The sequence below is a fragment of the Protomyctophum bolini genome (assembly GCF_963924005.1).
Source record: "Protomyctophum bolini genome assembly, chromosome: 23".
NCBI classification, from domain to species: Eukaryota; Metazoa; Chordata; class Actinopteri; order Myctophiformes; family Myctophidae; genus Protomyctophum; species Protomyctophum bolini.
Genome location: NC_137884.1, coordinates 24,328,283 through 24,350,579, shown reverse-complemented (window position 1 = coordinate 24,350,579; position 22,297 = coordinate 24,328,283). Strand labels below are relative to the sequence as shown.

The 22,297-nt window shown below is 44.0% G+C and overlaps 1 protein-coding gene across 1 annotated transcript in view; it reads right to left on the bottom strand.

Annotated features, from left to right (window-relative positions):
• LOC308310998 (voltage-dependent calcium channel subunit alpha-2/delta-4-like) overlaps positions 1-22,297 on the bottom strand; it is a gene marked incomplete at its 5' end in the record, with an annotated part of 106,893 nt that overhangs the window by 73,457 nt on the left and 11,139 nt on the right. The window contains 20 exons of the mRNA XM_080757491.1: positions 917-985; positions 3,791-3,918; positions 4,352-4,444; positions 4,658-4,751; positions 5,775-5,872; positions 6,064-6,109; positions 6,284-6,351; positions 6,788-6,849; positions 7,445-7,516; positions 7,889-7,975; positions 8,993-9,067; positions 9,710-9,790; positions 11,169-11,246; positions 12,728-12,861; positions 13,411-13,489; positions 13,639-13,752; positions 13,922-14,011; positions 15,096-15,170; positions 16,382-16,532; positions 19,052-19,112. Of these exons, the coding sequence (XP_080613617.1) occupies positions 917-985; positions 3,791-3,918; positions 4,352-4,444; positions 4,658-4,751; positions 5,775-5,872; positions 6,064-6,109; positions 6,284-6,351; positions 6,788-6,849; positions 7,445-7,516; positions 7,889-7,975; positions 8,993-9,067; positions 9,710-9,790; positions 11,169-11,246; positions 12,728-12,861; positions 13,411-13,489; positions 13,639-13,752; positions 13,922-14,011; positions 15,096-15,170; positions 16,382-16,532; positions 19,052-19,112 (1,755 nt within the window). The remainder of the gene's footprint in view (positions 1-916; positions 986-3,790; positions 3,919-4,351; positions 4,445-4,657; positions 4,752-5,774; positions 5,873-6,063; positions 6,110-6,283; positions 6,352-6,787; positions 6,850-7,444; positions 7,517-7,888; positions 7,976-8,992; positions 9,068-9,709; positions 9,791-11,168; positions 11,247-12,727; positions 12,862-13,410; positions 13,490-13,638; positions 13,753-13,921; positions 14,012-15,095; positions 15,171-16,381; positions 16,533-19,051; positions 19,113-22,297) is intronic.

Here is a 22,297-nt window from a genome sequence, read left to right as displayed (position 1 = left end):
CCAAGCCAACGACACGACGGACAGACAGACAGGAGTTCACAATATGAGACGATTAAACTGTCTCCATACAGTCAATTATTTCCACCATCAAGGAACACGACTTCTCCGTCAGGCTGCCAACGCACTGACGTAGGTTTATTTACCTCAAATAAACAAATAAATAAAAATAATGCTCTGCCTGAACCCCAATATATATATATAGCTTCAGCGCCAGCACTACTTTATGCCAATAAAGCAACTTTGAATTGAGAGAGAGAGACAGAGAGAGGGACAGAGAGAGAGAGAGAGAGAGAGAGAGAGAGAAGTGGCAACTTAAAAAGACAGTTGGAGAGATGAGGTTGGCAGCAGTGAGGTTTGCGTGCGTGCGTGCGTGCGTGCGTGCGTGCGTGCGTGCGTGCGTGCGTGCGTGCGTGCCACAGAATCAGTCTATAAAACATTCATGTCTCAGCAGAGGAACACTGGTCAGCAGCTAAACACTGCATGCACACGCACACGCACACACACACACACACACACACACACACACACACACACACACACTCAGAAATCGAGCTCAGCATCAAAGCCGCGACATCAAAATACACTTTAGCATCTATTGAGTAACAAGACAGATACGTCGTGGCACGGCGGTCCTCTGGGGTACGTGCGCGGGCATCTCATCGTGAGTCGCCATGACAACATGACACGGCATTAAAGTTTAACTGGCATTTAGCGGAGAGGACTGCTCTGATCAGAGAGACTCACACAGTGGAAGGATCAGAGGGTGATGAACTCTTACCAACCAACAGCAGGCTGAAGGAAATATCAGAGAGCAACTCTGAACAGAAACAATTAGCAAACCAGTCAGCGATTAAGAGAGAGAGAGAGAGAGAGAGAGAGAGAGAGAGAGAGATAATAACATAATATCTAGTCTTACCTCCAGCGATGGCTGTCTTCCTCCCACCATTCACCGTCACAGAAGTACAGGAGATGGCCATGTTTGCTCCTGACACACAGACACACACACACACACACACACACACACACACACACACACACACACACACACACACACACACACACACACACACACACACACACACACACACACACACACACACACACACAGTTAGAGTGGATATACACACGCACATGCAGATATGCCATACATTGAAGTTAACTAGGAACACACAAACATGCACACACATGCAAGAACATGCAACACAGGCATGGGCACGCACGTACGCACACACAATCTATATTCATATTTTTTGTACATACAGATAAAGATTGAGAGAGAGAGAGAGAGAGAGAGAGAGAGAGAGAGAGAGAGAGAGAGACATGGACAGATTGAGATAGACAGATATATATAGAGAGAGAGATAGAGTTTAAGAGAAAGACGTTGACGGAGAGAGATGCAGGGATATAGCTTTATCAAGAGTTACATAGAGAGAGAGAGAAAAGAGAGCCAGTAGAAGTAGAAATCTCCAACAAGGTACTCTTTGGTACAACTGGGTGACAGAATTGATGCAAAAAAAAGAAGAGACCTGATGGCACTCTTGTAGAAAAATAAAACAAACAATAAAACAGACAGACAGAGTTGAGCTGTTGTCAGTAGCACCATGCTATATAGAGGATGTGAGAGGAAGCGGAATCACCTGACACACACACACACACACACACGTAACCCTTGATTATGTTTAACATTCCACTGACATGCAGAAAGAGAGAGAGAGAGAGAGAGAGAGAGAGAGAGGGAGGGGGTGTATATTCCATGCAGGACAGACAGACAGAGAAGAACAGGGGATGGATGGAGAAAAACGAGGAGGCATGCCTAACAATCTATCACTCCTCTACCCTGCTTTGCCTCTTCGTCACCAGGAGTGGAGGATTTTCTATACTTCGTACGCTGAACGCTATGTGCTTCGTACGCTGAACACACAGCATGGACACAGAGGAGAGACAAAGACCCTGAACACATCTGAACTTCAGCGTTAGCATGCCCGAACATAAAGACTTCACCCCTTTTGGTGTTTAAGCATTATGTTATAATAGCAGATCTACAACGAGCATGTAGATCTGCTATTTTTTTGTAATCGTAAAAATGTATATATTCTTTCAGAGCGAACGTTTTTAACTCAAATATTTGCTTCTGGGGGGGTTCCTGGAATAACATCTTTCAGACGGGGGTCGGTGGCCAATTACATATACCGGTATATAATATATAATACATATACCGGTATATAATATATGTTTGGAGGTCCTTGACATGAACATGTTTGGGAACGACTCACGTAGAAAAAACATGAGGTTTTTCAGAAAACTGTCATCTGAGAATCGTCCTCAGGTCTAAACACGTTAAGTAACATATCTGAGCGTTTTTCTCTGCTTCTAACGCTTTCCTAACGCTCTCTTCTGACGGAATAATTATTACAAATTTATTTAGCGCTCATGAAAAATAGAATAGTTCCCACACACTCTTTTTTCCCCCCGGTATATATTTGCACATACATGAAATGTATCCTCTGCGATGCATTAAAGGGACACTTCACCCTTTTTGCAAAAAAATATATGTTAATGACGTTTAGAAGCTTTTGATCACTTTCCTGGGGGTATTTATGTGTGTAATATGTGGTTTTAGATATTTTAGATTGTAGCAGTGAGCCTGTTGTCTCTGATGTCATGGACACTGGTCTCACTACCTTCCTGGACTACAATTCCCATAATTCTTTGGTGCACTGCTCCTCCTTGTGGATAGGGGGGAGAGCTGTCTTACTGAGACAATGTAGTCCAGGAAGGAAGTGAGCCCAGTGTCCATGACATCAGAGACAACAGGCTCACTGCTACAATCTAAAATATCTAAAACCACATATTACACACATAAAGACCCCCAGGAAAGTGTTCTAAAGCTCCTAAACGTAATTAACATATATTTTTTTGCAAAAAGGGTGAAGTGTCCCTTTAACCAATCCTATAACTGGAGCAGATAAATGTATCCTCTGCGATGCATTAACCAATCCTATAACTGGAGGAGCAGATAAATGTATCCTCTGCGATGCATTAACCAATCCTATAACTGGAGGAGCAGATAAATGTATCCTCTGCGATGCATTAACCAATCCTATAACTGGAGGAACAGATAAATGTATCCTCTGCGATGCATTAACCAATCCTATAACTGGAGGAGCAGATAAATGTATCCTCTGCGATGCATTAACCAATCCTATAACTGGAGGAGCAGATAAATGTATCCTCTGCGATGCATTAACCAATCCTATAACTGGAGAAGCAGATAAATGTATCCTCTGCGATGCATTACCAATCCTATAACTGGAGGAGCAGTGAGCAGCCATACTGCAGCAGATAAGGGGTAGGGTAGCACACTGGACGCATTTTTCTGATAAAAATAAAGTTTTTCTCCTCTGGTGAAAAGCTGGAATTTGCACGATGAAAGGCTCTCAGTCAAATCTGGTCACATTTGTAGGTGTTGTTGAATCGAGTCTAGCAGTACATTCTGGTGGTGCCTTAGCACCGCACTCAGAGATTCTGGTGAATTCTTTGTTTCTTTTACAGTTTAATAGTATTGCTCAGCCCACTGTGCCAGAGAGAGCATTGTATACAGGACGACGCAGTATATCTCTATCTGACCACCAGGTGGAGCTACAGTCATCTTGTACTCCAGGGCAAAATTGTAGTGTTCTTCATCATAATGACCTTGCATGATATGATTTGAACACATCAAGTCTCACCAAAGTGCGGTGCAGTAAGTTGTTACCAGGTTGTGTGTGTGTGTGTGTGTGTGTGTAATCACCTCTGGTATCTTCTCTAGGTACATAGTACAGGAACTGTCCAGGAGGGTTCTCTGCAGCTCGTCTGTACCACAGAGGAAAATGGTCCAGGGTGAAGATGTTCTCTTTGTCTGTCGGAGTCAGGAAGGCCCTGTGGACACACACACACACACAGCTAATTGACACAGGGGGTGAAAAATGGGTTACAAAATCGTGGGATAAAAACTATAGGTAGGGGTAGTAGCAGGGTGATATGAGGTGGGGGTAGTAGCAGGGTGATATGAGGTGGTAGTAGCAGGGTGATATGAGGTGGTAGTAGCAGGGTGATATGAGGTGGTAGTAGCAGGGTGATATGAGGTGGTATAGTAGCAGGGTGATATGAGGTGGTAGTAGCAGGGTGATATGAGGTGGTAGTAGCAGGGTGATATGAGGTGGTAGTAGCAGGGTGATATGAGGTGGTAGTAGCAGGGTGATATGAGGTGGTAGTAGCAGGGTGATATGAGGTGGTAGTAGCAGGGTGATATGAGGTGGTAGTAGCAGGGTGATATGAGGTGGTAGTAGCAGGGTGATATGAGGTGCCTTACTTGGATGTTCGTTTCTCTATGCCGGTATATCTCTGCCACCGCATCAGGCCTGAGCGAGTTCCCAGGAACGCAGTCTCCATTCCCTCATCCATACTGTGTGTGTGTGTATGTGTGTGTGTGTGTGCGTGCGTGCGTGATTCAGGGAGTGAGAGAGAGAAAGAGAGAGAGAGAGAACAATTTATTAATAATATGAAATTCTCAATTTAGTGTGTGTTTCTGTGAACACGGTGTGTGTGTGTGTGTGTGTGTGTGTGTGTGTGTGTGTGTGTGTGTGTGTGTGTGTGTGTGTGTCTGTGTGCGCGTTACCCTGATGTGTTGAGCATGATAGCTGTCCAATAGGCCTCCATAGGAGCTGTCACCACCGCGTCAAAGAGGGTCTGTCTGATCAACTCCCGATCACCTTGATGACACAACATTGAATCAATTATTTATAATAATATTTTGTTTGCCTGTAAACGTCTGTATGACAAACCTTGGAAAAGAAAAAAATAGGAACTATCAAATATAGACCAATCAGAAGAAGAGGCAGGGCTAAGTTACACCAATGAAGGTCAAGAACTCAAGTCCAATGACACCACCCACAAGTGAATGAATAATCAATCGTTAATATTAAGTCATCAATCATCACAGTAAAAAAGAAAAAAAAAGTCCTTCTCGATTATTCGAAAAAGTAATTGACAGAATGATCGCTAAGCAAAAAATGAATAGTTGCATTGCTGCTAGACATAACAGCATTATGACATCACACAAGGTCACCACATCAGTGTTGTTTTTGGCAGCAAATTTCTATTTAAGTTTTTGTCACATTTTTAGTCACCTGGAATGTTCTAGTGTTTTAGTCGACTAAATGTCACACGATTTTAGTCGACTAAATATGCAGTTGATTTAGTCGACTATAAAATGTGTTTTGAGAGGTCTCGATGATGTTGTAATGGCAGATTTTACACTTCTCTAGATCTACAATCTCACAAAGCATCGCAGCGCAGGGTGCAGGTCTTTTTTCCGACAGCATATTGATCCGAAACCTCAATCCTAACCTAACCCTAACCGCAAGCACGGGAGCAGCGCATGTCGGACCATCGCTTTTTCGCATCGCAGCGAATGTCCCCCCGCTGCGGAGCGGAGCGCTGCCCCGTCGGCTAGAATGCTGTCGGAAAAAAGGCCGCCTCCCCCAGCGCGACGCATTGTGTAAAACTGGATCTCTTGTCCACTAGTCCCTCCCTAACATTTTAGTCTAGTTTTTATTTGTTGACGAAATTGTCAGTATATTTAGTCTTAGTTTTAGTCATCATAGTTTTGTTTTAGTCAGTGAAAAAAGGTTTTTTCGTGCACCACACTGCACCACGTCCATCCTTCAGCGTGTAAAATCACTTGAAGATCAAAGCGACCTCGTTGTTATTATTATTACTACAGAATAACTTACATTCCAGTGCCTTGTCTTTCCCGGTCAGAAAGCTGGTCACAGCCTGGAGCTGAGACAGTTTACGATGTTCAGGGTCGATGTCCGTCTCACAGTACGTCCTATAGACGCACGCACACACACACACACACACACACACACACACACACACACACACACACACACACACACACACACACACACACAAACATTAAAACACGAAGATGCACGGATGCACACACACACACACACACAGTCACACACACACACACACACACACACACACACAGGTGTTTTCCATCCTTGTACTCACCACTCTTCAGCGAGAGTCAGGTCTGGAGCCAGTAAGTCATGAAGACCTGGACGGACGGACAGACAGACAGACAGACAGACAGACAGACAGACAGACAGACAGACAGACAGACAGACAGACAGACAGACAGACAGACAGACAGACATTCATGACGTGAGAATGTGTTGCGAGTGTAAAGTACAAAAACTGAGAAGATTTAGGCGATTTCTAGTGTACTCACCGTCCTCTACCGACACGTTCCCTCTGAAGATATACTCCCCGTGTCCTCTGGTTAGAACCACACCCAAACTACACACACACGCGCGCACGCACACGCACACGCACACACACACACACACACACACACACACACACACTGCAACTTTAGAACACTGAGGGGTCTAAAATGGACCTTTATTGACTGCAATACAAACGTACACTCTGAGAGTTTAATGAACAACGACGATTTACAGTGTAGATTGGGGCCCTATTATGGTAGCCACTCAATAATGCCACCAGGCTAGCGATTCAGGGGTGGAGCTATAGGCTAGGTCAGTGGCCTAATGCTATCAAATGCTAGGCTAGGTCAGTGGCCTAATGTTATCAAATGCTATGCTAGGCTAGGTCAGTGGCCTAATGTTATCAAATGCTATGCTAGGCTAGGTCAGTGGCCTAATGCTATCAGACTTGAAATGAACAATGTACAAAGTCCAGATGACTAGTATTGCAGTGAAACTGAACTCACCTGAATGGAGTCTCATTGATGACAGTGTAGAAATAATCATTCTTCAGAAACATGACCCTCCTCTGTCCAGGCACAGGCAGACAGGCAGACAGGCAGACAGACAGACAGACAGACAGACAGACAGAAATTAGAATAGAGGGTATGCGCGTGACATCATCGTACCTGGAAGTTATGCGGGAACGCCCACTGAGTGGCAAAAAACTACTTTCTGGCCTCGACAGCCCATTCATCCACACAGAAAAGTCCTGTCTGATTGCATTAAACAATGTTAAACTCACCAACATTGCAGATGAACGAAAAGCTTAAATTATCCTCTTTCTATCTGCAAAGTTTTTGTTTCATAAAATCCACCATAGAAACGTTATGAGCTACTTTCTGTCAAGAAGTGTCAGAGTTTGGAAGTGCTTGTTTTCAATAACACAACATTTCGCTGCCTCCTGCATTATGTGACATTTAGAAACAGGTGGTACGGCAGGACGGTGGAGTGATTTCCAACGAGCGCTTCCAAACTCCAACACTCCAACATGCTGCTCAAGGTTTTGCCACTCAGTCTAGATGAGGGGGGCGTGTCCTGCTGGGAAAACCATGCATGTGCAAACTATAGTCATAGTTGAGAGATTGAATACAAAGAGGTTGACGGTTTGAATCCCCACTCACCCCTTTGTCTACGGATGCCCTGACATCCAGAGACATTGTCCCCGTCTGTCCTTTCACCATGGCTGTCCTTAGCTGAAACACAGACACACACACACACACACACACACACACACACAGAGACACAGACACACACACACACGCGCACACACACACACACACACACACACACACACACACACACACACACACACACTTTTACTATTGGTACCAATAGTAAAAGTGCTCACTATGCAGAATGTAGCATTTCACAAGTTTTGGTTTCTTCTTTCAGGAAGAAACCAAAAATACACAGCGAAGACATATTTTGAATATTATTATAACCACACCTGGGGGTCTATTAGAGTATAATGTTAACTCCATATAGTATAGAAAACTGAAAAAGTCACGGCACATGCAGTCTTTAAGTACAAAATGTGAGTACATCTTTCCCAGCATGCAACTCACCTCCTCGTCCACATCCTCCCACTCCACCTCCAACAGGTCAACACTGTTGTAGTTTGGCTTTGGTTTCAACGTCTTCCCGTCCCTGTACTGTCACACACACAGAAATACATATATCAGATATATCTTTTACCGTCCCTATACTGTCACACTCACACTGTGAGTGTTATATCTGATATGTATTTCTGTGAGTCTCACAGAAATACATATCAGATATAACATCTCTTTTACAGTCCCTATACTGTCACACACACAGAAATACATATCAGATATAACATATCTTTTACCGTCCCTGTACTGTCACACACACACACAGAAATACATATCAGATATAACATATCTTTTACCGTCCCTGTACTGTCACACACACAGGAATACATATCAGATATAACATCTCTTTTACCGTCCCTATACTGTCACACACACAGGAATACATATCAGATATAACATGTCTTTTACGAGAGGGACAGCACAATGAAAAACACAATTTATATACAGAATAAAGCAATTTAAAAGCAAACATGCACAGGCTTCTGTAACTAAAAACAAGGAGACTTTTCCACGCTGCTATGTCCTTAGGTCCTATAGGTTGTCCTAGGTTGAAACAAATGCATCGCATTCTGGACGGGAACCCCTTTTGGTGTTTCTTTTAAGCATTATGTTATTCTTTAGCTATTGAAAAATAGCAGATCTACAAGCTTTATTTTTTAAGAATCGTGAAAATGTGGTGCAAATCTTTGAATATATACTGTATTCAAACAGAAAACGTTTTTAAACGAACAACATCATTTTTGAGATAGTGGTCCGCGGCCAAATACACGTATAATCCCTAGGGGTCCTTGACATGAAATAGTTTGAGAAACACTGACATAGAAACATAGGTTTTTCAGAAAACCTATGTTTCTATTTAGAAGCCTAAATTATTACAGTCACAGAAGTTATTCCATGCCGAGGGGGGCTTTTTACCTAGCGTATACAATAGCCAATCCTGATACCACCCTGATACGAAGAACCACCTCCTAGTAGTTTCCCATTCATTGGTCCCTGATCATATGATAATATATATATGGCTACGTCTACGTGAGACTACACGTATTGTGTCGTTACCAAAGGTCGAAGGTCAGGGTGAGACAGGATGTATCCATTGTTGGTATTCAGGAAGGCGTAACCATGGACACCGAGCTGAGAAGACAACACTTTACATCATCAATCTGCATCAGTCAGCAGCAGTTCAATTGTTTGTGTGTGCGTGTGCGTGCGTGCGTGCGTGCGTGTGTGTGTGTGTGCGCGCGTGCGCGTGCGTGTGTGCATGTGCATGTGTGTGTGTGATGAGGACAGTAGAGAAGTGACCATTTTGGAAGTGGCATGTACATTTGACCACAGTCTGGAAGAGGCATTCCTTACCAAGGTGCTTAAGTACCAGCGTCTTAAGGATGCTATTATACAGCTTGGCTACAGATGTAAACTACTTGTGTTCATATTTGGAAGCCTCGGTAATGTCCACAAATCAGTCGTGAGGGGCCTGCAGATTGCAGGCATGCCCAAGCCGAGAGCTGATTAAGGCATCGGCAAAATTATGTTCAGTGTCTGCAATAATTGGCAGTCGCCATATATGGAGAAGGCGATGCTTTCTGTACCCGTGATCTGTATCCTGAAGCACTTGTGGTAGAGTTTCTTTTCAAGTTTGCGCATCCACTATTGTTTGTGTTCAAGAAATTCCTTGTAAAATGTGAATGCAAATAAAGGTGTTAAATGTATGCGTGCGTGCGTGTGTGTGTGTGTGTGTGTGTGTGTGTGTGTGTGTGTGTACAGTACATACAGTACCTGATATCTCGGGGCCAGTCTCATCAGTTCTTTCAACGCCACATCAGTCCCGACCACGCCCAGCAGGATGCCATGAGATAACTACAACCACACAACGCACAACACAATGTCAAAGTCAAAGTCGTACGATTAGTCACACGCGTTGTGTGTGACGCAGTGACATTTGTTCTCCGCATTTGACCCACAGCGTGCGCTGCCCTCGGGAATCATTAGTTGATTTGACCCCCCAATCCAACCCATTGATGCTGAGTGCCAAGCAGGGAGGCACTGGGTCCCATTTTTAAGTGGTGCAACCACTTCTACATCCAGCAATGTCCGTGTACCTGTTTGGTACGTACGTCAATGAGCACGAGTGGTGTGCGCATGCCTGTATAATGGGAGGTGGACGGCAGCGCGCATGTGCGATCCATAATAAAGCTAATCTAACGGAGCAGAGAGAGAGAGAGAGAGAGAGAGAGGGGAGTTGCGCCACTTGGTTCACACAGGTGTGATTTTTTACAGTCTTTGGTATGACCCGGCCGGGGATCGAACCCCCGACCTCCCAGTTTCAGGGCGGACACTCTCTAACCACAAGGCCACTGTCACACACTTGACGCACAACAGTGTCACACACCTGATTGTGAGTGTCCTGACCTGAGTGTGTGTGTGTGTGTGTGTGTGTGTGTGTGTGTGTGTGTGATTCTCTCTGATCGGACATGCGCCTGATTTGCGCATGCGCTGGCGTCCAGCAGCATCTGACAGCTGCTCCTCCTAAACCGGCCACCTTTTAACTTGTTTTAGCCCTAATTTTTTATCCGCCATGCATTTTCACAGCTACCTAGTCCTGTAAATGTTTTAAACCTTTTTGTAATCAGTAGGCTTTTTTTTGTTGTTTCATGCTCTTTAAATGTTGTAATATTGTATTTTTCTTATATGAAGTATTGCTAAACGTTTGTATTTTTATGATGTAATTTTTATATGGAAAGCACTTTGGGTCAACTTCTGTTGTTTTTAAATGTGCTATATAAATAAAGGTGACTTGACTTGACTTGACTTGATTGGTCCTCCTCAATAATGCTCATGATAAAATTCCCACAATTTTGTTCTACTCTGTGCCTCATAGGAAGGCTGCGGGGCAGTTCAGAAAACCCGTTCGTTCACCAGTGTGACATCGTCGTTAGGCAGATTTAAAAAATAAATATATTTCTCACAGCGCGGCACTCTACGAGCTTGTAGGTCTGCTATTTTTGAAAAATCGTGAAAATGTGGTGAAAAAAAATATATATACGGTATAATGTTTTTAACTAAAATTGTTGCTTCCGGGGGGGTCCCTAGTATTTTCAGATGGGGGTCGGCGGCCAAATCCAGATATTTTTGGGGGTCCTTGACTGACATAGAAACATTTAGAAGACATTTTGTAGAATCGTCCTCAGGTCAAAATGGTTTAAAACAAAATAACAGTGAAAAAACTATTCCTTACCGTCTCTTTTTTCCTGCTGAAGACGGGCATGGCTACTGATGTCATCAGCAGTAAACTCTGGGCCTGAGTGTTAAACAACTGAATACACGCACGCACGCACGCACAAACAGACACACACGCACACACGCACAGACACAGGCACACAAGCAGACACAGACACACACACACACACACACACACACACACACACACACACACACACACACACACACACACACACACACACACACACACACACACACACACACACACACACACACACACACACACACGATTATAAGCAGGGAGATTTATGCTACTCACACATCAAATGATTAAGGTTGAATGAAAACCCTTTCACAAGGTTGTTATGCCAATCTAACGCTTATGATGAATCTAGATGGCCGGGCTGACCTTGCTACACTGATGAGATGCAAGCAACACACAGCTGCAGCAAATCAAAGTAACGGAGGGTGTTAGATGTAGGTGTGCCAGACTGTGATCATCACAATAATGATGACAAATAAAAGTGTCCACCTTTAGGTGTTTTGTTGCGTTAATTTGCACATACCCGGAATTTAATTTGACCTCTGCATTTACCAATAGTATTAGCTATTAGCAGCAGTGGGCAGCTATTGCACAGCGGGTGAAGTTCGGTGGCTTGCTCAAGGACACTTCAGCATGGAGCCAGGATAGGAGGAGCCAGGGATCAAACCTGCAGGAACCTTCCACTTCCCAAAGCGTTGCTCTACCACCTAGGCCACTGAGGGTGCCAAATGCTAGGGTACAAAAGTGATTAGTATTGTCAATATTGGCACACCTAAATCTAACTAGGGTTTAGTTAGTAGTAGCCAGTAGGTTACCTAGTAGTATTTTTTAGTTAAAGACGCTCCATCTGCTACCAAATAGCTACAGTAAGCAAGGTTAAGGAAGTAAAAGTTCGGTCTAGAACAAGTGGCAAGCTACGGCAAGCTATACGGTAAGCTGAGGTAAGCTACGGTAAGCTTTCCTACTGCTGAACACAAGTAGGAAATGAACATTGAAGGGATATTTCACTTAAAAAAAAAACCTTTGGTCCACTCAGGCTTTTGTGAACACCACCCCAGACAGTTTTTTAAGTCGCTTGATTCAGTATTTATATATTTGATATTCATTTTAGCTGCCCCACACCATTCCTCTACAAACCCATTGTACCTTCAACCTCCATTTTAACCATGATAGATTCATCAAAAACACCCGGTGTGCGTGCGTCTACTGAGTCTCTACTGGAACTCCTACCTCCGCAACACAACTGCTGATCAATGCTTATGGATGGAGAGCAGCATAGGAAACACATCCAATCTAGATACTACTGTACACTACATAATCTGCATTACTGTACACTGTGTCTATAATCTATAGTACTATATGCAGAAGTGAAAGGTTGTGTTTCTAAACGTAGCTACAGTACTGTTTACCTCTTTTGTGGATGGCAACTTAACATGGAGGGGAAAAGAGAATGAAGATCAATATGAGATGACAGTAAGGAAGTATGATGGAAGACAGACAGACAGACAGACAGACAGACAGAGCGCACTGACCACCATGTCCATATAAGCTTCAGTCCAGATGATGTCATGGTCATGGTTGATGACCATTGGTCGACTGAGGACATGGAGGTATTCCATTACATTCTCCTGGACGTCTGCGAGAGTGGAGACATGTGTGTAGTAACCTGCAACACACACACACACACACACACACACACACACACACACACACACACACACACACACACAGGTGTAAGTCATGTATGTAGTTAGTGTGATGCTCTGTTATGACATAAAGGCACTAGGCTCCTGTCTGATCCCTGCAGGACGCAATGTGACCCACCAGAGGGCAGCGCCTCACCAAAACACAAACGGGCCAAAAATAATGAATTCATGAACGACACAGAAAGCATAAATGTAGAAGTCGTGGCTGGCGGGTTGGAAACCTATAGTACAGTATGTCCAAAACCATTATGTTTAAAACAGTAACAACAAGCTCAGAGCTTATACAGTAAGATCTGCTAATGTCACAACTTGAAACACTAATTCATCATACAACACTGTGATGAATTAGTATTTTGATGAATGCATACGTTCTAAAATACATAAAAAGTTTAAATATGGAGATGCAAGGTTGCTTTCCGATGGCAACGGAATCCTCCTTTAAAAGGCTGATCAATTCCATCTACTGTATACGTCCTCTTCCATCTACTGTACGTGCTCTTCCCGTTTACCTTTGTTGTTGCAGGCGATCCATTTCACGTTGTCAACAAAGGTCATCTCTCGACCAATCAGATACGTGAACACTCGCACCTGGAGATAGAGAGAGAAAAGAAATGAGGACGTGTGTTCAAGCTGTTGTGTGTGTACGTGCGTGCGTGCGTGCGTGCGTGCGTGCATGTGTGTGTGTGTGTGTGTGTGTGTGTGTGTGTGTGTGCGTGCGTGTGTGTGTGTGTGCATACCCGTCTCTCTGGCCAGTTTAATTCTTCAAAGACTTCTTGAAAGTCCTCCATCGCTCCGTCAGTTATCAACATGATGGCCTGGTTGCACAGACTGCCTTGTCCCAATGCTGCCGCCTGCAGCACAGACACACAGACAGACAGCAGTGACAACACAATGAACGTGGTGAGGAATCACTTGGCATAGCAACGACTAGAATCAGGGGGAATAATGGGTAAAAACGAAGCAATATAATAAAAATATGTGTATAGTTGTAGTTTGTAATGGTGGTGAGGAGGGACAAACCTCATTAAGGATTTTGAAGGATTCCTTCATTGCCTTTTTGACCCTCCCTTCTCCTTTGACGTGGAGCTCCTCTACCAAGAGTTTAAAATGCTGGGGAGAGAGAGAGAGACAGAGAGAGAGAGAGAGAGGGAGAGTGAGATTATACCTTTACACCTCACAATGCAGGCTTAAACCAAGCATCCCTATTCTGAGGTATAGGGGGAACATTTCTCGATGTCTCCATTAGTGTGCATATGAAGGCCACTGGCCGATTAAAAGCCCAATGGCTGTTAAATATAAATATTGCCAGCCACAATCGGTGGGGACCTATCGGCATAAAAAAATGGCATTGGCTGCTGAATCTGTCTTGAGAGATTAAACATGACAGTAACAACAAAGAAAGACCAACAGGTTGAACGATAAGTCCGAAACATGCTTAGCGTAGTTGGTTTTTAAAACCCATTCTGGACGGGAACCCCTTTTGGTGTTTTAAGCATTATGTTATAGTTTATAGCTATTGGAAAATAGCAGATCTACAAGCTCATAGCTCAGAGCTTGTAGATCTGCTATTTTTTTTTTTTTTAATCCTGAAAATGTGCCTCAAATCTTTGATCATATATTCTTTCAGAGCGAACGTTTTTAACTCAAATCTTTGCTTCTGGGATGGAGGTCCCTGGAACAACATATTTTCAGATGAGGGTCGGCGTATAATAATACACATATAATTTTTAGGGGTCCTTGACATGAAATATTTTTGAAAACCACTGACGTAGAAATATGGGTTTTTCAGAAACCTGTCAGGATTGAGTGTGTTTGTACTTTGTTTATAAGAACAATAACATCTGCGCACACAGACAATCAGAAAACCCCCATCACATCACACACACACACACACACACACACACACACACACACACACACACACACACACACACACACACACACACACACACACACACACACACACACACACACACACACACACACACACACACACACACACACACACACACACACACACACGACACATTGAATTAAGTCAGATAATTAACAGGTTGATGGAGGTTAAGTGATCTATTATTTCTCCTTGCGAAAGGAGAAAAGAGAAGTGCTTGTGTGCGTGTGTGTGTGTGTGTGTGTGTGTGTGTGTGTGTGTGTGTGTGTGTGCGTGAGTGCGTGCGTGCGTGTGTAATACCTCTCTATTATCCAGGTCAGCTTGTACCAGGATTCCTTTGAAGCACGGCTCCACATAGCGCACATAGTCACTGTACTGGAGACAAGAACAGTAGCCAATCAGTGTACTGGAGACAAGAACAGTAGCCAATCAGTGTACTGGAGACAAGAACAGTAGCCAATCACTGTACTGGAGACAAGAACAGTAGCCAATCAGTGTACTGGAGACAAGAACAGTAGCCAATCAGTGTACTGGACACAAGAACAGTAGCCAATCAGTCGACTGCACTGGACTTTCAATGTTATTTCCGGTTGGGACGTCATCCAAAAATAACCCCCGGGCGTACTTTGGTTAGGGGTCCATTTAACAATGGAACTTAAGGCTAATTCATAGTCTGGATTTTCGGTGGTGAGGTGACCGCCGAACGACAACATGACGTCACTGAGGTGACCACCGAACTACAACATGACGTCACTGAGGTGACCACCGAACTACAACATGACGTCACTGAGCCGCGGTGAAGAGCAAACCACCGCCACCGCCCCAGCCCTTCTCTCTGATTTTACTCACCACCGCTCCACGTTATTACAGCTCCGGTGGTCACCTCACCACCGGAGCGGTGGTCACCTCACCACCGGAGCGGTGGTCACCTCACCACCGGAGCGGTGGTCACCTCACCACCGGAGCGGCGGTCACCTCACCAACGGAGCGGATGCCACAATTGTTTTCTACTCGGTCTGTCTGTGTCTCACGGGAGGGCTGTGGGCAGTTCAGAAACCTACCAGTAACTATGTGTATGTGTACAGTATGTGTATGTGTACAGTGTGTGTATGTGTATGTAACCTTCGATCTGCCATCACTGCCCTGTCTGTAGTGTTGAACAGTTGGAACAGTTAAGAGGATTATGAAAGCCAACATGTGTGCTGGTGTCTAAAGCAGGCTTATTACAACGCACTGATAAACACATCAGAAAATCAACTGGGTGATATCATCAATGTTAAACACCAGGGGACACAATCACCTTTCATTTCTTATGAGAGCCTTTTGTGAATGTCTGTTGCATTGTGTGTGTGTGTGTGTGTGTGTGTGTGTGTGTGTGTGTGTGTGTGTGTGTGTCAGTGTGTGTGTGTGTGTGTGTGTGTGTGTTTGTGTGTGTGCGTGCGCATGCGTTTGTGTGAGTCAGAGTGTGTTAATCTCCAACTCATGCTGATGAGGTCGTGAGACCACCTCGCACGTGATTGTGTGTGCGTGTGTGCGTGCGTGCGTGCGTGCGTGCGTGCGTGCGTGCGTGCGTGCGTGCGCCTCACAGCGATGACGTTAACGAAGTCGTTCTCTCCCAGGGTGTCCAGGATGGTGTTGATGGTGTGTTTGGCGATGCTCAGCCTCAGGCCCTTCATGCTTCCACTCACATCCACCACTATCACCACATCCTTAGGACTGGTGGCAGCCTGGATGTACCTGGAGAGAGAGGGAGGGAGGGGGGGGGGGAGGGAGAGAGGGAGAGGGAGAGAGAGAGAGAGAGGGGGGGGGAGAGAGAGAGAGAGGGGGAGAGACAGAGAGAGGGAGGGAGAGAGAGAGAGAGAGAGAGAGAGAGAGAGAGAGAGAGGGAGAGGGAGGGAGGGAGGGAGAGAGAGAGAGAGAGATTGTTCAGACTCAGTGAGCACACCCTGGCCATAGAGAGGCAGACATACTGTGGAGACAAACCTGGCTGCCCACAGAGCACAGGCTGTGCTCTCTCTGTCTCTCTCTCTCTCTCTCTCTCTCTGTGCTATCCGGTGGTTAGGTGACCACCGAACTACAACATGACGTCACGAGCGGTGAAGAGCAAACCACCGCCACCGCTCCAGCCCTTCTCTCTGTTTTTACTCACCACTGCTCAATGTTATTTTGCGGTGGTCAGCGGTGGTCAGCTCACCGAAAATACAGATTATGAATAGGCCCTTAGTTGTGCCAATTGATTCCTCCCCACACATAGATCTGTGTTGTCAGTCCCACTCATTCTACTGGGACTGGGAGGACTGGGAGGACGTGGAGCGGTGAGCCAGTCTCAAGTTAACTCCTCCCCCATATCGCTATTTTTGGGGTACCACCAGATTTTGAACTTCTAACCCAGAAACAGTCTGATATGGTAGCATTTGCCACACTGATAGCAAGACGTAGAATATTGTTAGGATGGAAATCCCCAACTTCCCCTTCTATAGCTATGTGGCTTAAGGATATTATGGGATTTTTAAAATTGGAAAAAATTAAGTTTACAATTAGAGATTCAACAGAAAGGTTCTTTTCTAACTGGCAACCATTTATTACCTACTTTGAGAATCTGAGAGTACTTCCGACAGACTAATTGAATCGATACTATGTGTTTTTTTTTTGCTTTCTCATAATAATAGAACTGTGTATAGAGGGTGATGTATGACAACGTTCCAAACACAATCTTTTCCAACAACTTGTGACTATCTTTTGAATTTGAATAACCCAACTCATAATTGTATTTATTTTGTTTTATTTTATTTTATTTTTTGTTATTTATATTGTTTTTGTTATCTGTACCTAAATTATTATTTTTGTATCCTACTGTTTATATCACATGTCTGTATGTAATGTATGTTTGTTTTTGTATGTCTGTACTCAATTATTAATGTTATGTCTTTATATTGTTTTAATGATGACGATAACTGGGGGGAGGGATGGGGTGAGGGAGAAAAAAAAATTGTATGTTCAAACTGTACTAAATTGTTGATGCCTACTACCAATAAACATATATTTAAAAAAAAAAAGTTAACTCCTCCCAACCAACACTGAGCGGTGCTACAGTGACACGTAGTCTCTGGGATACCACTTTTAAAGCATTTATGGGAGAAAGGAGAGAGAGAGAGAGATAGAGAGAGGACAGTTACGAGTTGAAATGTGAGGCAGGTCGAGGTCAAACCTCGACCTGTCATTCCTTCCCTCTCTCTATTGTCTCATCCCTTTATTCTCTTCCTCCAGAGTTCCAAGTTCGTTAACGTTAATGAGATTTACCCCCCGCCCCCCCCTCCCGCCCGCACTGTCCTCCTCCCAACAGTCCTGCCCTCATTAGCCTCTGCTCTCCTTCTCCTCTCTCTCTCTTCCTCCTCCTCTCTCTCTCTTCCTCCTCCTCCTCTCTCTCTCTTCTTCCTCCTCCTCTCTCTCTCTTCCTCCTTCTCTCTCTCTCTCCCCCTCCCTCCCTCCCTCTCTCTCTCCCCCTCCCTTCCTCTCCCTCTCCCTCTCTCTTTTGAGAAGCACATTACTAGAAAGCAAATCTATTGTCGTGGAAACAATTGAAGCCTTCATTTTGTTTGGGGCTAAAGAGGAAGGTGATTGGTCAGAGTGAATGAACAGAGGTGATTGGTCAGTGGAGTGAATGAACGAATAGGAAGCGTGTCTCAGAGGCGTATCTACAATAAGGCGAGGGCAGGCGTCCGCCTGTCCAAATCCATTTCTGGCCTGGCAACAAAATCCATACAATGAGAAAGAAAAGAGGACAAAAACAAGACCTGAGAACTATTAATGGACAGCTGATGGGCCGTTGTGGTAGAGCGCGACCCTCAATCACCCGTTGGAATGTAAATGCATGCCTTTCAGCCTTTGTATCCTACTGTCTGGCAGGTATATCTCTTTGTATCCTACTGTCTGGCAGGTATATCTCTTTGTATCCTACTGTCTGGCAGGTATATCTCTTTGTATCCTACTGGCTGGCAGGTATATCTCTGTATCCTACTGTCTGGCAGGTATATCTCTTTGTATCCTACTGTCTGGCAGGTATATCTCTTTGTATCCTACTGGCTGGCAGGTATATCTCTGTATCCTACTGTCTGGCAGGTATATCTCTTTGTATCCTCCTCGTCTGGCAGGTATATGTCTTTGAAAACCTTTAGTGCTACTGATTGTAGCGACAACTAACACATCTTGCCTGCCCAAAACGTATAATTCCTGGATACGCCACTGGCGTGTCTTACCAGTTCCTGTTCCTGCAGTCAAAGGTCACGACCCCATTATCATCTGGAATCCACTGGATCCCTGGAGAGAGAGAGAGAGAGAGAGAGAGAGAGAGAGAGAGAGAGAGAGGGGGAGAGAGAGAGAGAGAGAGAGAGAGAGAGAGAGAGAGAGAGAGAGAAAGAAAGAGAGTGAGAGTGAGAGTGAGAGTGAGAGTGAGAGTGAGAGAGAGAGAGAGAGAAAGAAAGAGAGTGAGAGTGAGAGTGAGAGTGAGAGAGAGAGAGAGAGAGAGAGAGACAGAGACACAGAGAGAGAGGGAAGCGGGTGAACAAGCATAGCTGTGGCGATGGACTTCCAGTGATTTCCAGACCAGAGCAGCTGTGTAGACTGATTCTCAACCCTTTTCATTTCAAGGACCTCCAGTTGGATATGCATTAATTAGCCCACGGTCTCCCGTTTGATACAGACTTGTATCTCTCCTCAGAGTTCATTTAATTTAGACCTGATTCTACAAATTTCTTCTAAATCCTGACAGTTTTCTGAAAAACCCATGTTTCTATGTCAGTGGTTCTCAAACAGTTTCATGTCAAGGACCCCCAAAAATATATAGTATTTGGCCACCGAACCCCATCTGAAAATATGTAGTTCCAGGGACCCCCCCCCCCCTCCCAAAAGCAAAGATTTGAGTTAAAAACGTTCACTCTGAAAGAATATTTATTCAAAGATTTTGCACCACATTTTCACGATTTTTTAAAAATAGCAGACCTACAAGCATAATAAACAAAATATTTATAAAATAGAAATATTTTATAAAAATATTTTCCGATGGGGGTCGTGGGCCAAATAAAATACATATTAACCTGGGGGTCCTTGGGAACTGCATGGTAGGGGTGCAGGGCGATATGGTGATAAATATCGCATCGTGATAAAATGTCTCCACGACATGCCTTTTCAGAGATATCATACTGCAGGGGTCTGCAACCTTTTTGAAACAAAGTGCCATGTTTTTAGTTTCTATAGATAGTCAGTGTGTCACTTTAATGACACCACACCACAATTCCAACATGTTTTGATTGTGCACGAATATAACCTTTCCCCTTGTTAAATATTATTTCACATTGTTATAATGATCATCAGACTCAGAGCATAGGCCTCCTATCTCCCTCCCCCAGTCAGAGTTCAGAGTTTTAATTAATGTAGAATGATGTGCAGGATGTAATTTACATACAAATATGAGTGAATTCATTTATTTGACTACATTTCTTAATTGTTTATTTACCGGTAATTGTCTTTTTTTTATTATGCCAGTGTGCCAGTGATCACCCTCCTTTGTGCCAAGGTTGGCACCAGTGCCAAAGGTTGCCTATACCCCTGTCATACTGTATATATATTGTGATAAAGTGAATGTGCATTCTATGATTTGCAGTTCTATACCATTATTTGTACTTTAGTAGAACGACGGTTTTGTTAGCCAAAATGAATACGTATTTTGGTCTAAATGCTCCGTTACTCCTTTTTTCTTCACGCTTTTGTTACCTTGTAGGACGTTGTACTGTTAAGTAACTTGAAAAATAACCCTAAAAAACACATTAACCCATTCTGAACGGGAACACATTTTGGTGTTAGCATCATGTTATGCTTTAGCTATTGAAAAATAGCAGATCTACAAGCTCATAGCGCGCCACCGAGTGGCGCGCTACGAGCTTGTAGGTCTGCTATTTTTGAAAAATCGAAGAGCGACTGACATTTTTAGAATCTGATCTCAGGTCAGAATGGGTTCATCAGACCAGTGTGTGTGTCCAGTGGAAACCTCGTATGAATCTGATCTCAGGTCAGAATGGGTTAACAACATGTGCACCAATGCATAAAAACACCAATGGACGAGCATGCAAGTTGACAAAAACACATTGCATACAGTATGCGTATCAGAGGACAACGTTATTGATACAGCAGGAAATACTGTGTGTGATGCAGTTCTGAACAACAAACATCACCTACAGTATGGCCTGTATGTATTGAAAAGGGGGGACCCTATTGTTGTAAACAAGTGTAATGCTTTACTGTGTCGTCCACTATTAACAGTTTTTGTATCGAGTTGTGCTTGAATTGTACGTATTCTGCATACTGTTAATAAATACTTCAATCAATCAATCAATCAATCAATCAATCAATCAATCAATCAATTGTTTGTGTGTGTGTGTGTGTGTGTGTGTGTGTGTGTGTGTGTGTGTGTGTGTGTGTGTGTCTGAGACTCAGGCATGTGTTGCGACAAGAGCCATTTTAAGTAAAAAGAAAAGAGGCAATACTTCATTTGCATAAGAACTCTGGCAGTACAAACATATTTTCGAGAATCATTTTGAATAGAGAATAGTTTTGAATCTGGAAAAAAAAATGCTTTTGAATTAGATTTAAATTGTTTTTGATTTTGAATCGAATCGTGACCCCAAGAATCAGAATGGATTGGAATCATGGGACACCCAAAGTAGTAGTAATCGTAGTCACTTCAGTTGGCTGGAGTAGATTGTGATGAAATCCTATGTATTGAATCGAGAATCATTTTGAATAGAGAATAGTTTTGAATCTGGAAAAAAATATGCTTTTGAAAAAAAAATTAATCGTTTTTGGGATTGAGAATCGATTTCGATTTTGAATCGAATCATGACCCCAAGAATCAGAATGGAAAGGAATCATGGGACACCCAAAGATTCACAGCCCTAGTTAGCAACTCTAGTGTTCACCGAGCCCAGAACTGTGTTCACCGAGTCCAGAACTGTGTTCACAGAGCCCAGAACTGTGTTCACAGAGCCCAGAACTGTGTACACCGAGCCCAGAACTGTGTTCACCGAGTCCAGAACTGTGTTCACAGGGCCCAGAACTGTGTTCACAGAGCCCAGAACTGTGTTCACAGAGCCCAGAACTGTGTTCACCGAGCCCAGAACTGTGTTCACCGAGCCCAGAACTGTGTTCACCGAGCCCAGAACTGTGTTCACCGAGTCCAGAACTGTGTTCACCGAGCCCAGAACTGTGTTCACAGAGCCCAGAACTGTGTTCACAGAGCCCAGAATTGTGTTCACCGAGCCCAGAACTGTGTTCACAGAGCCCAGAACTGTGTTCACCGAGCCCAGAACTGTGTTCACCGAGCCCAGAACTGTGTTCACCGAGCCCAGAACTGTGTTCACCGAGCCCAGAACAGAACTGTGCTGATTTGCAAACAAGCCTGAACACATTGCACATCTCTGTCCTCCCACTCAGCCAGTCAGCAGTGACAC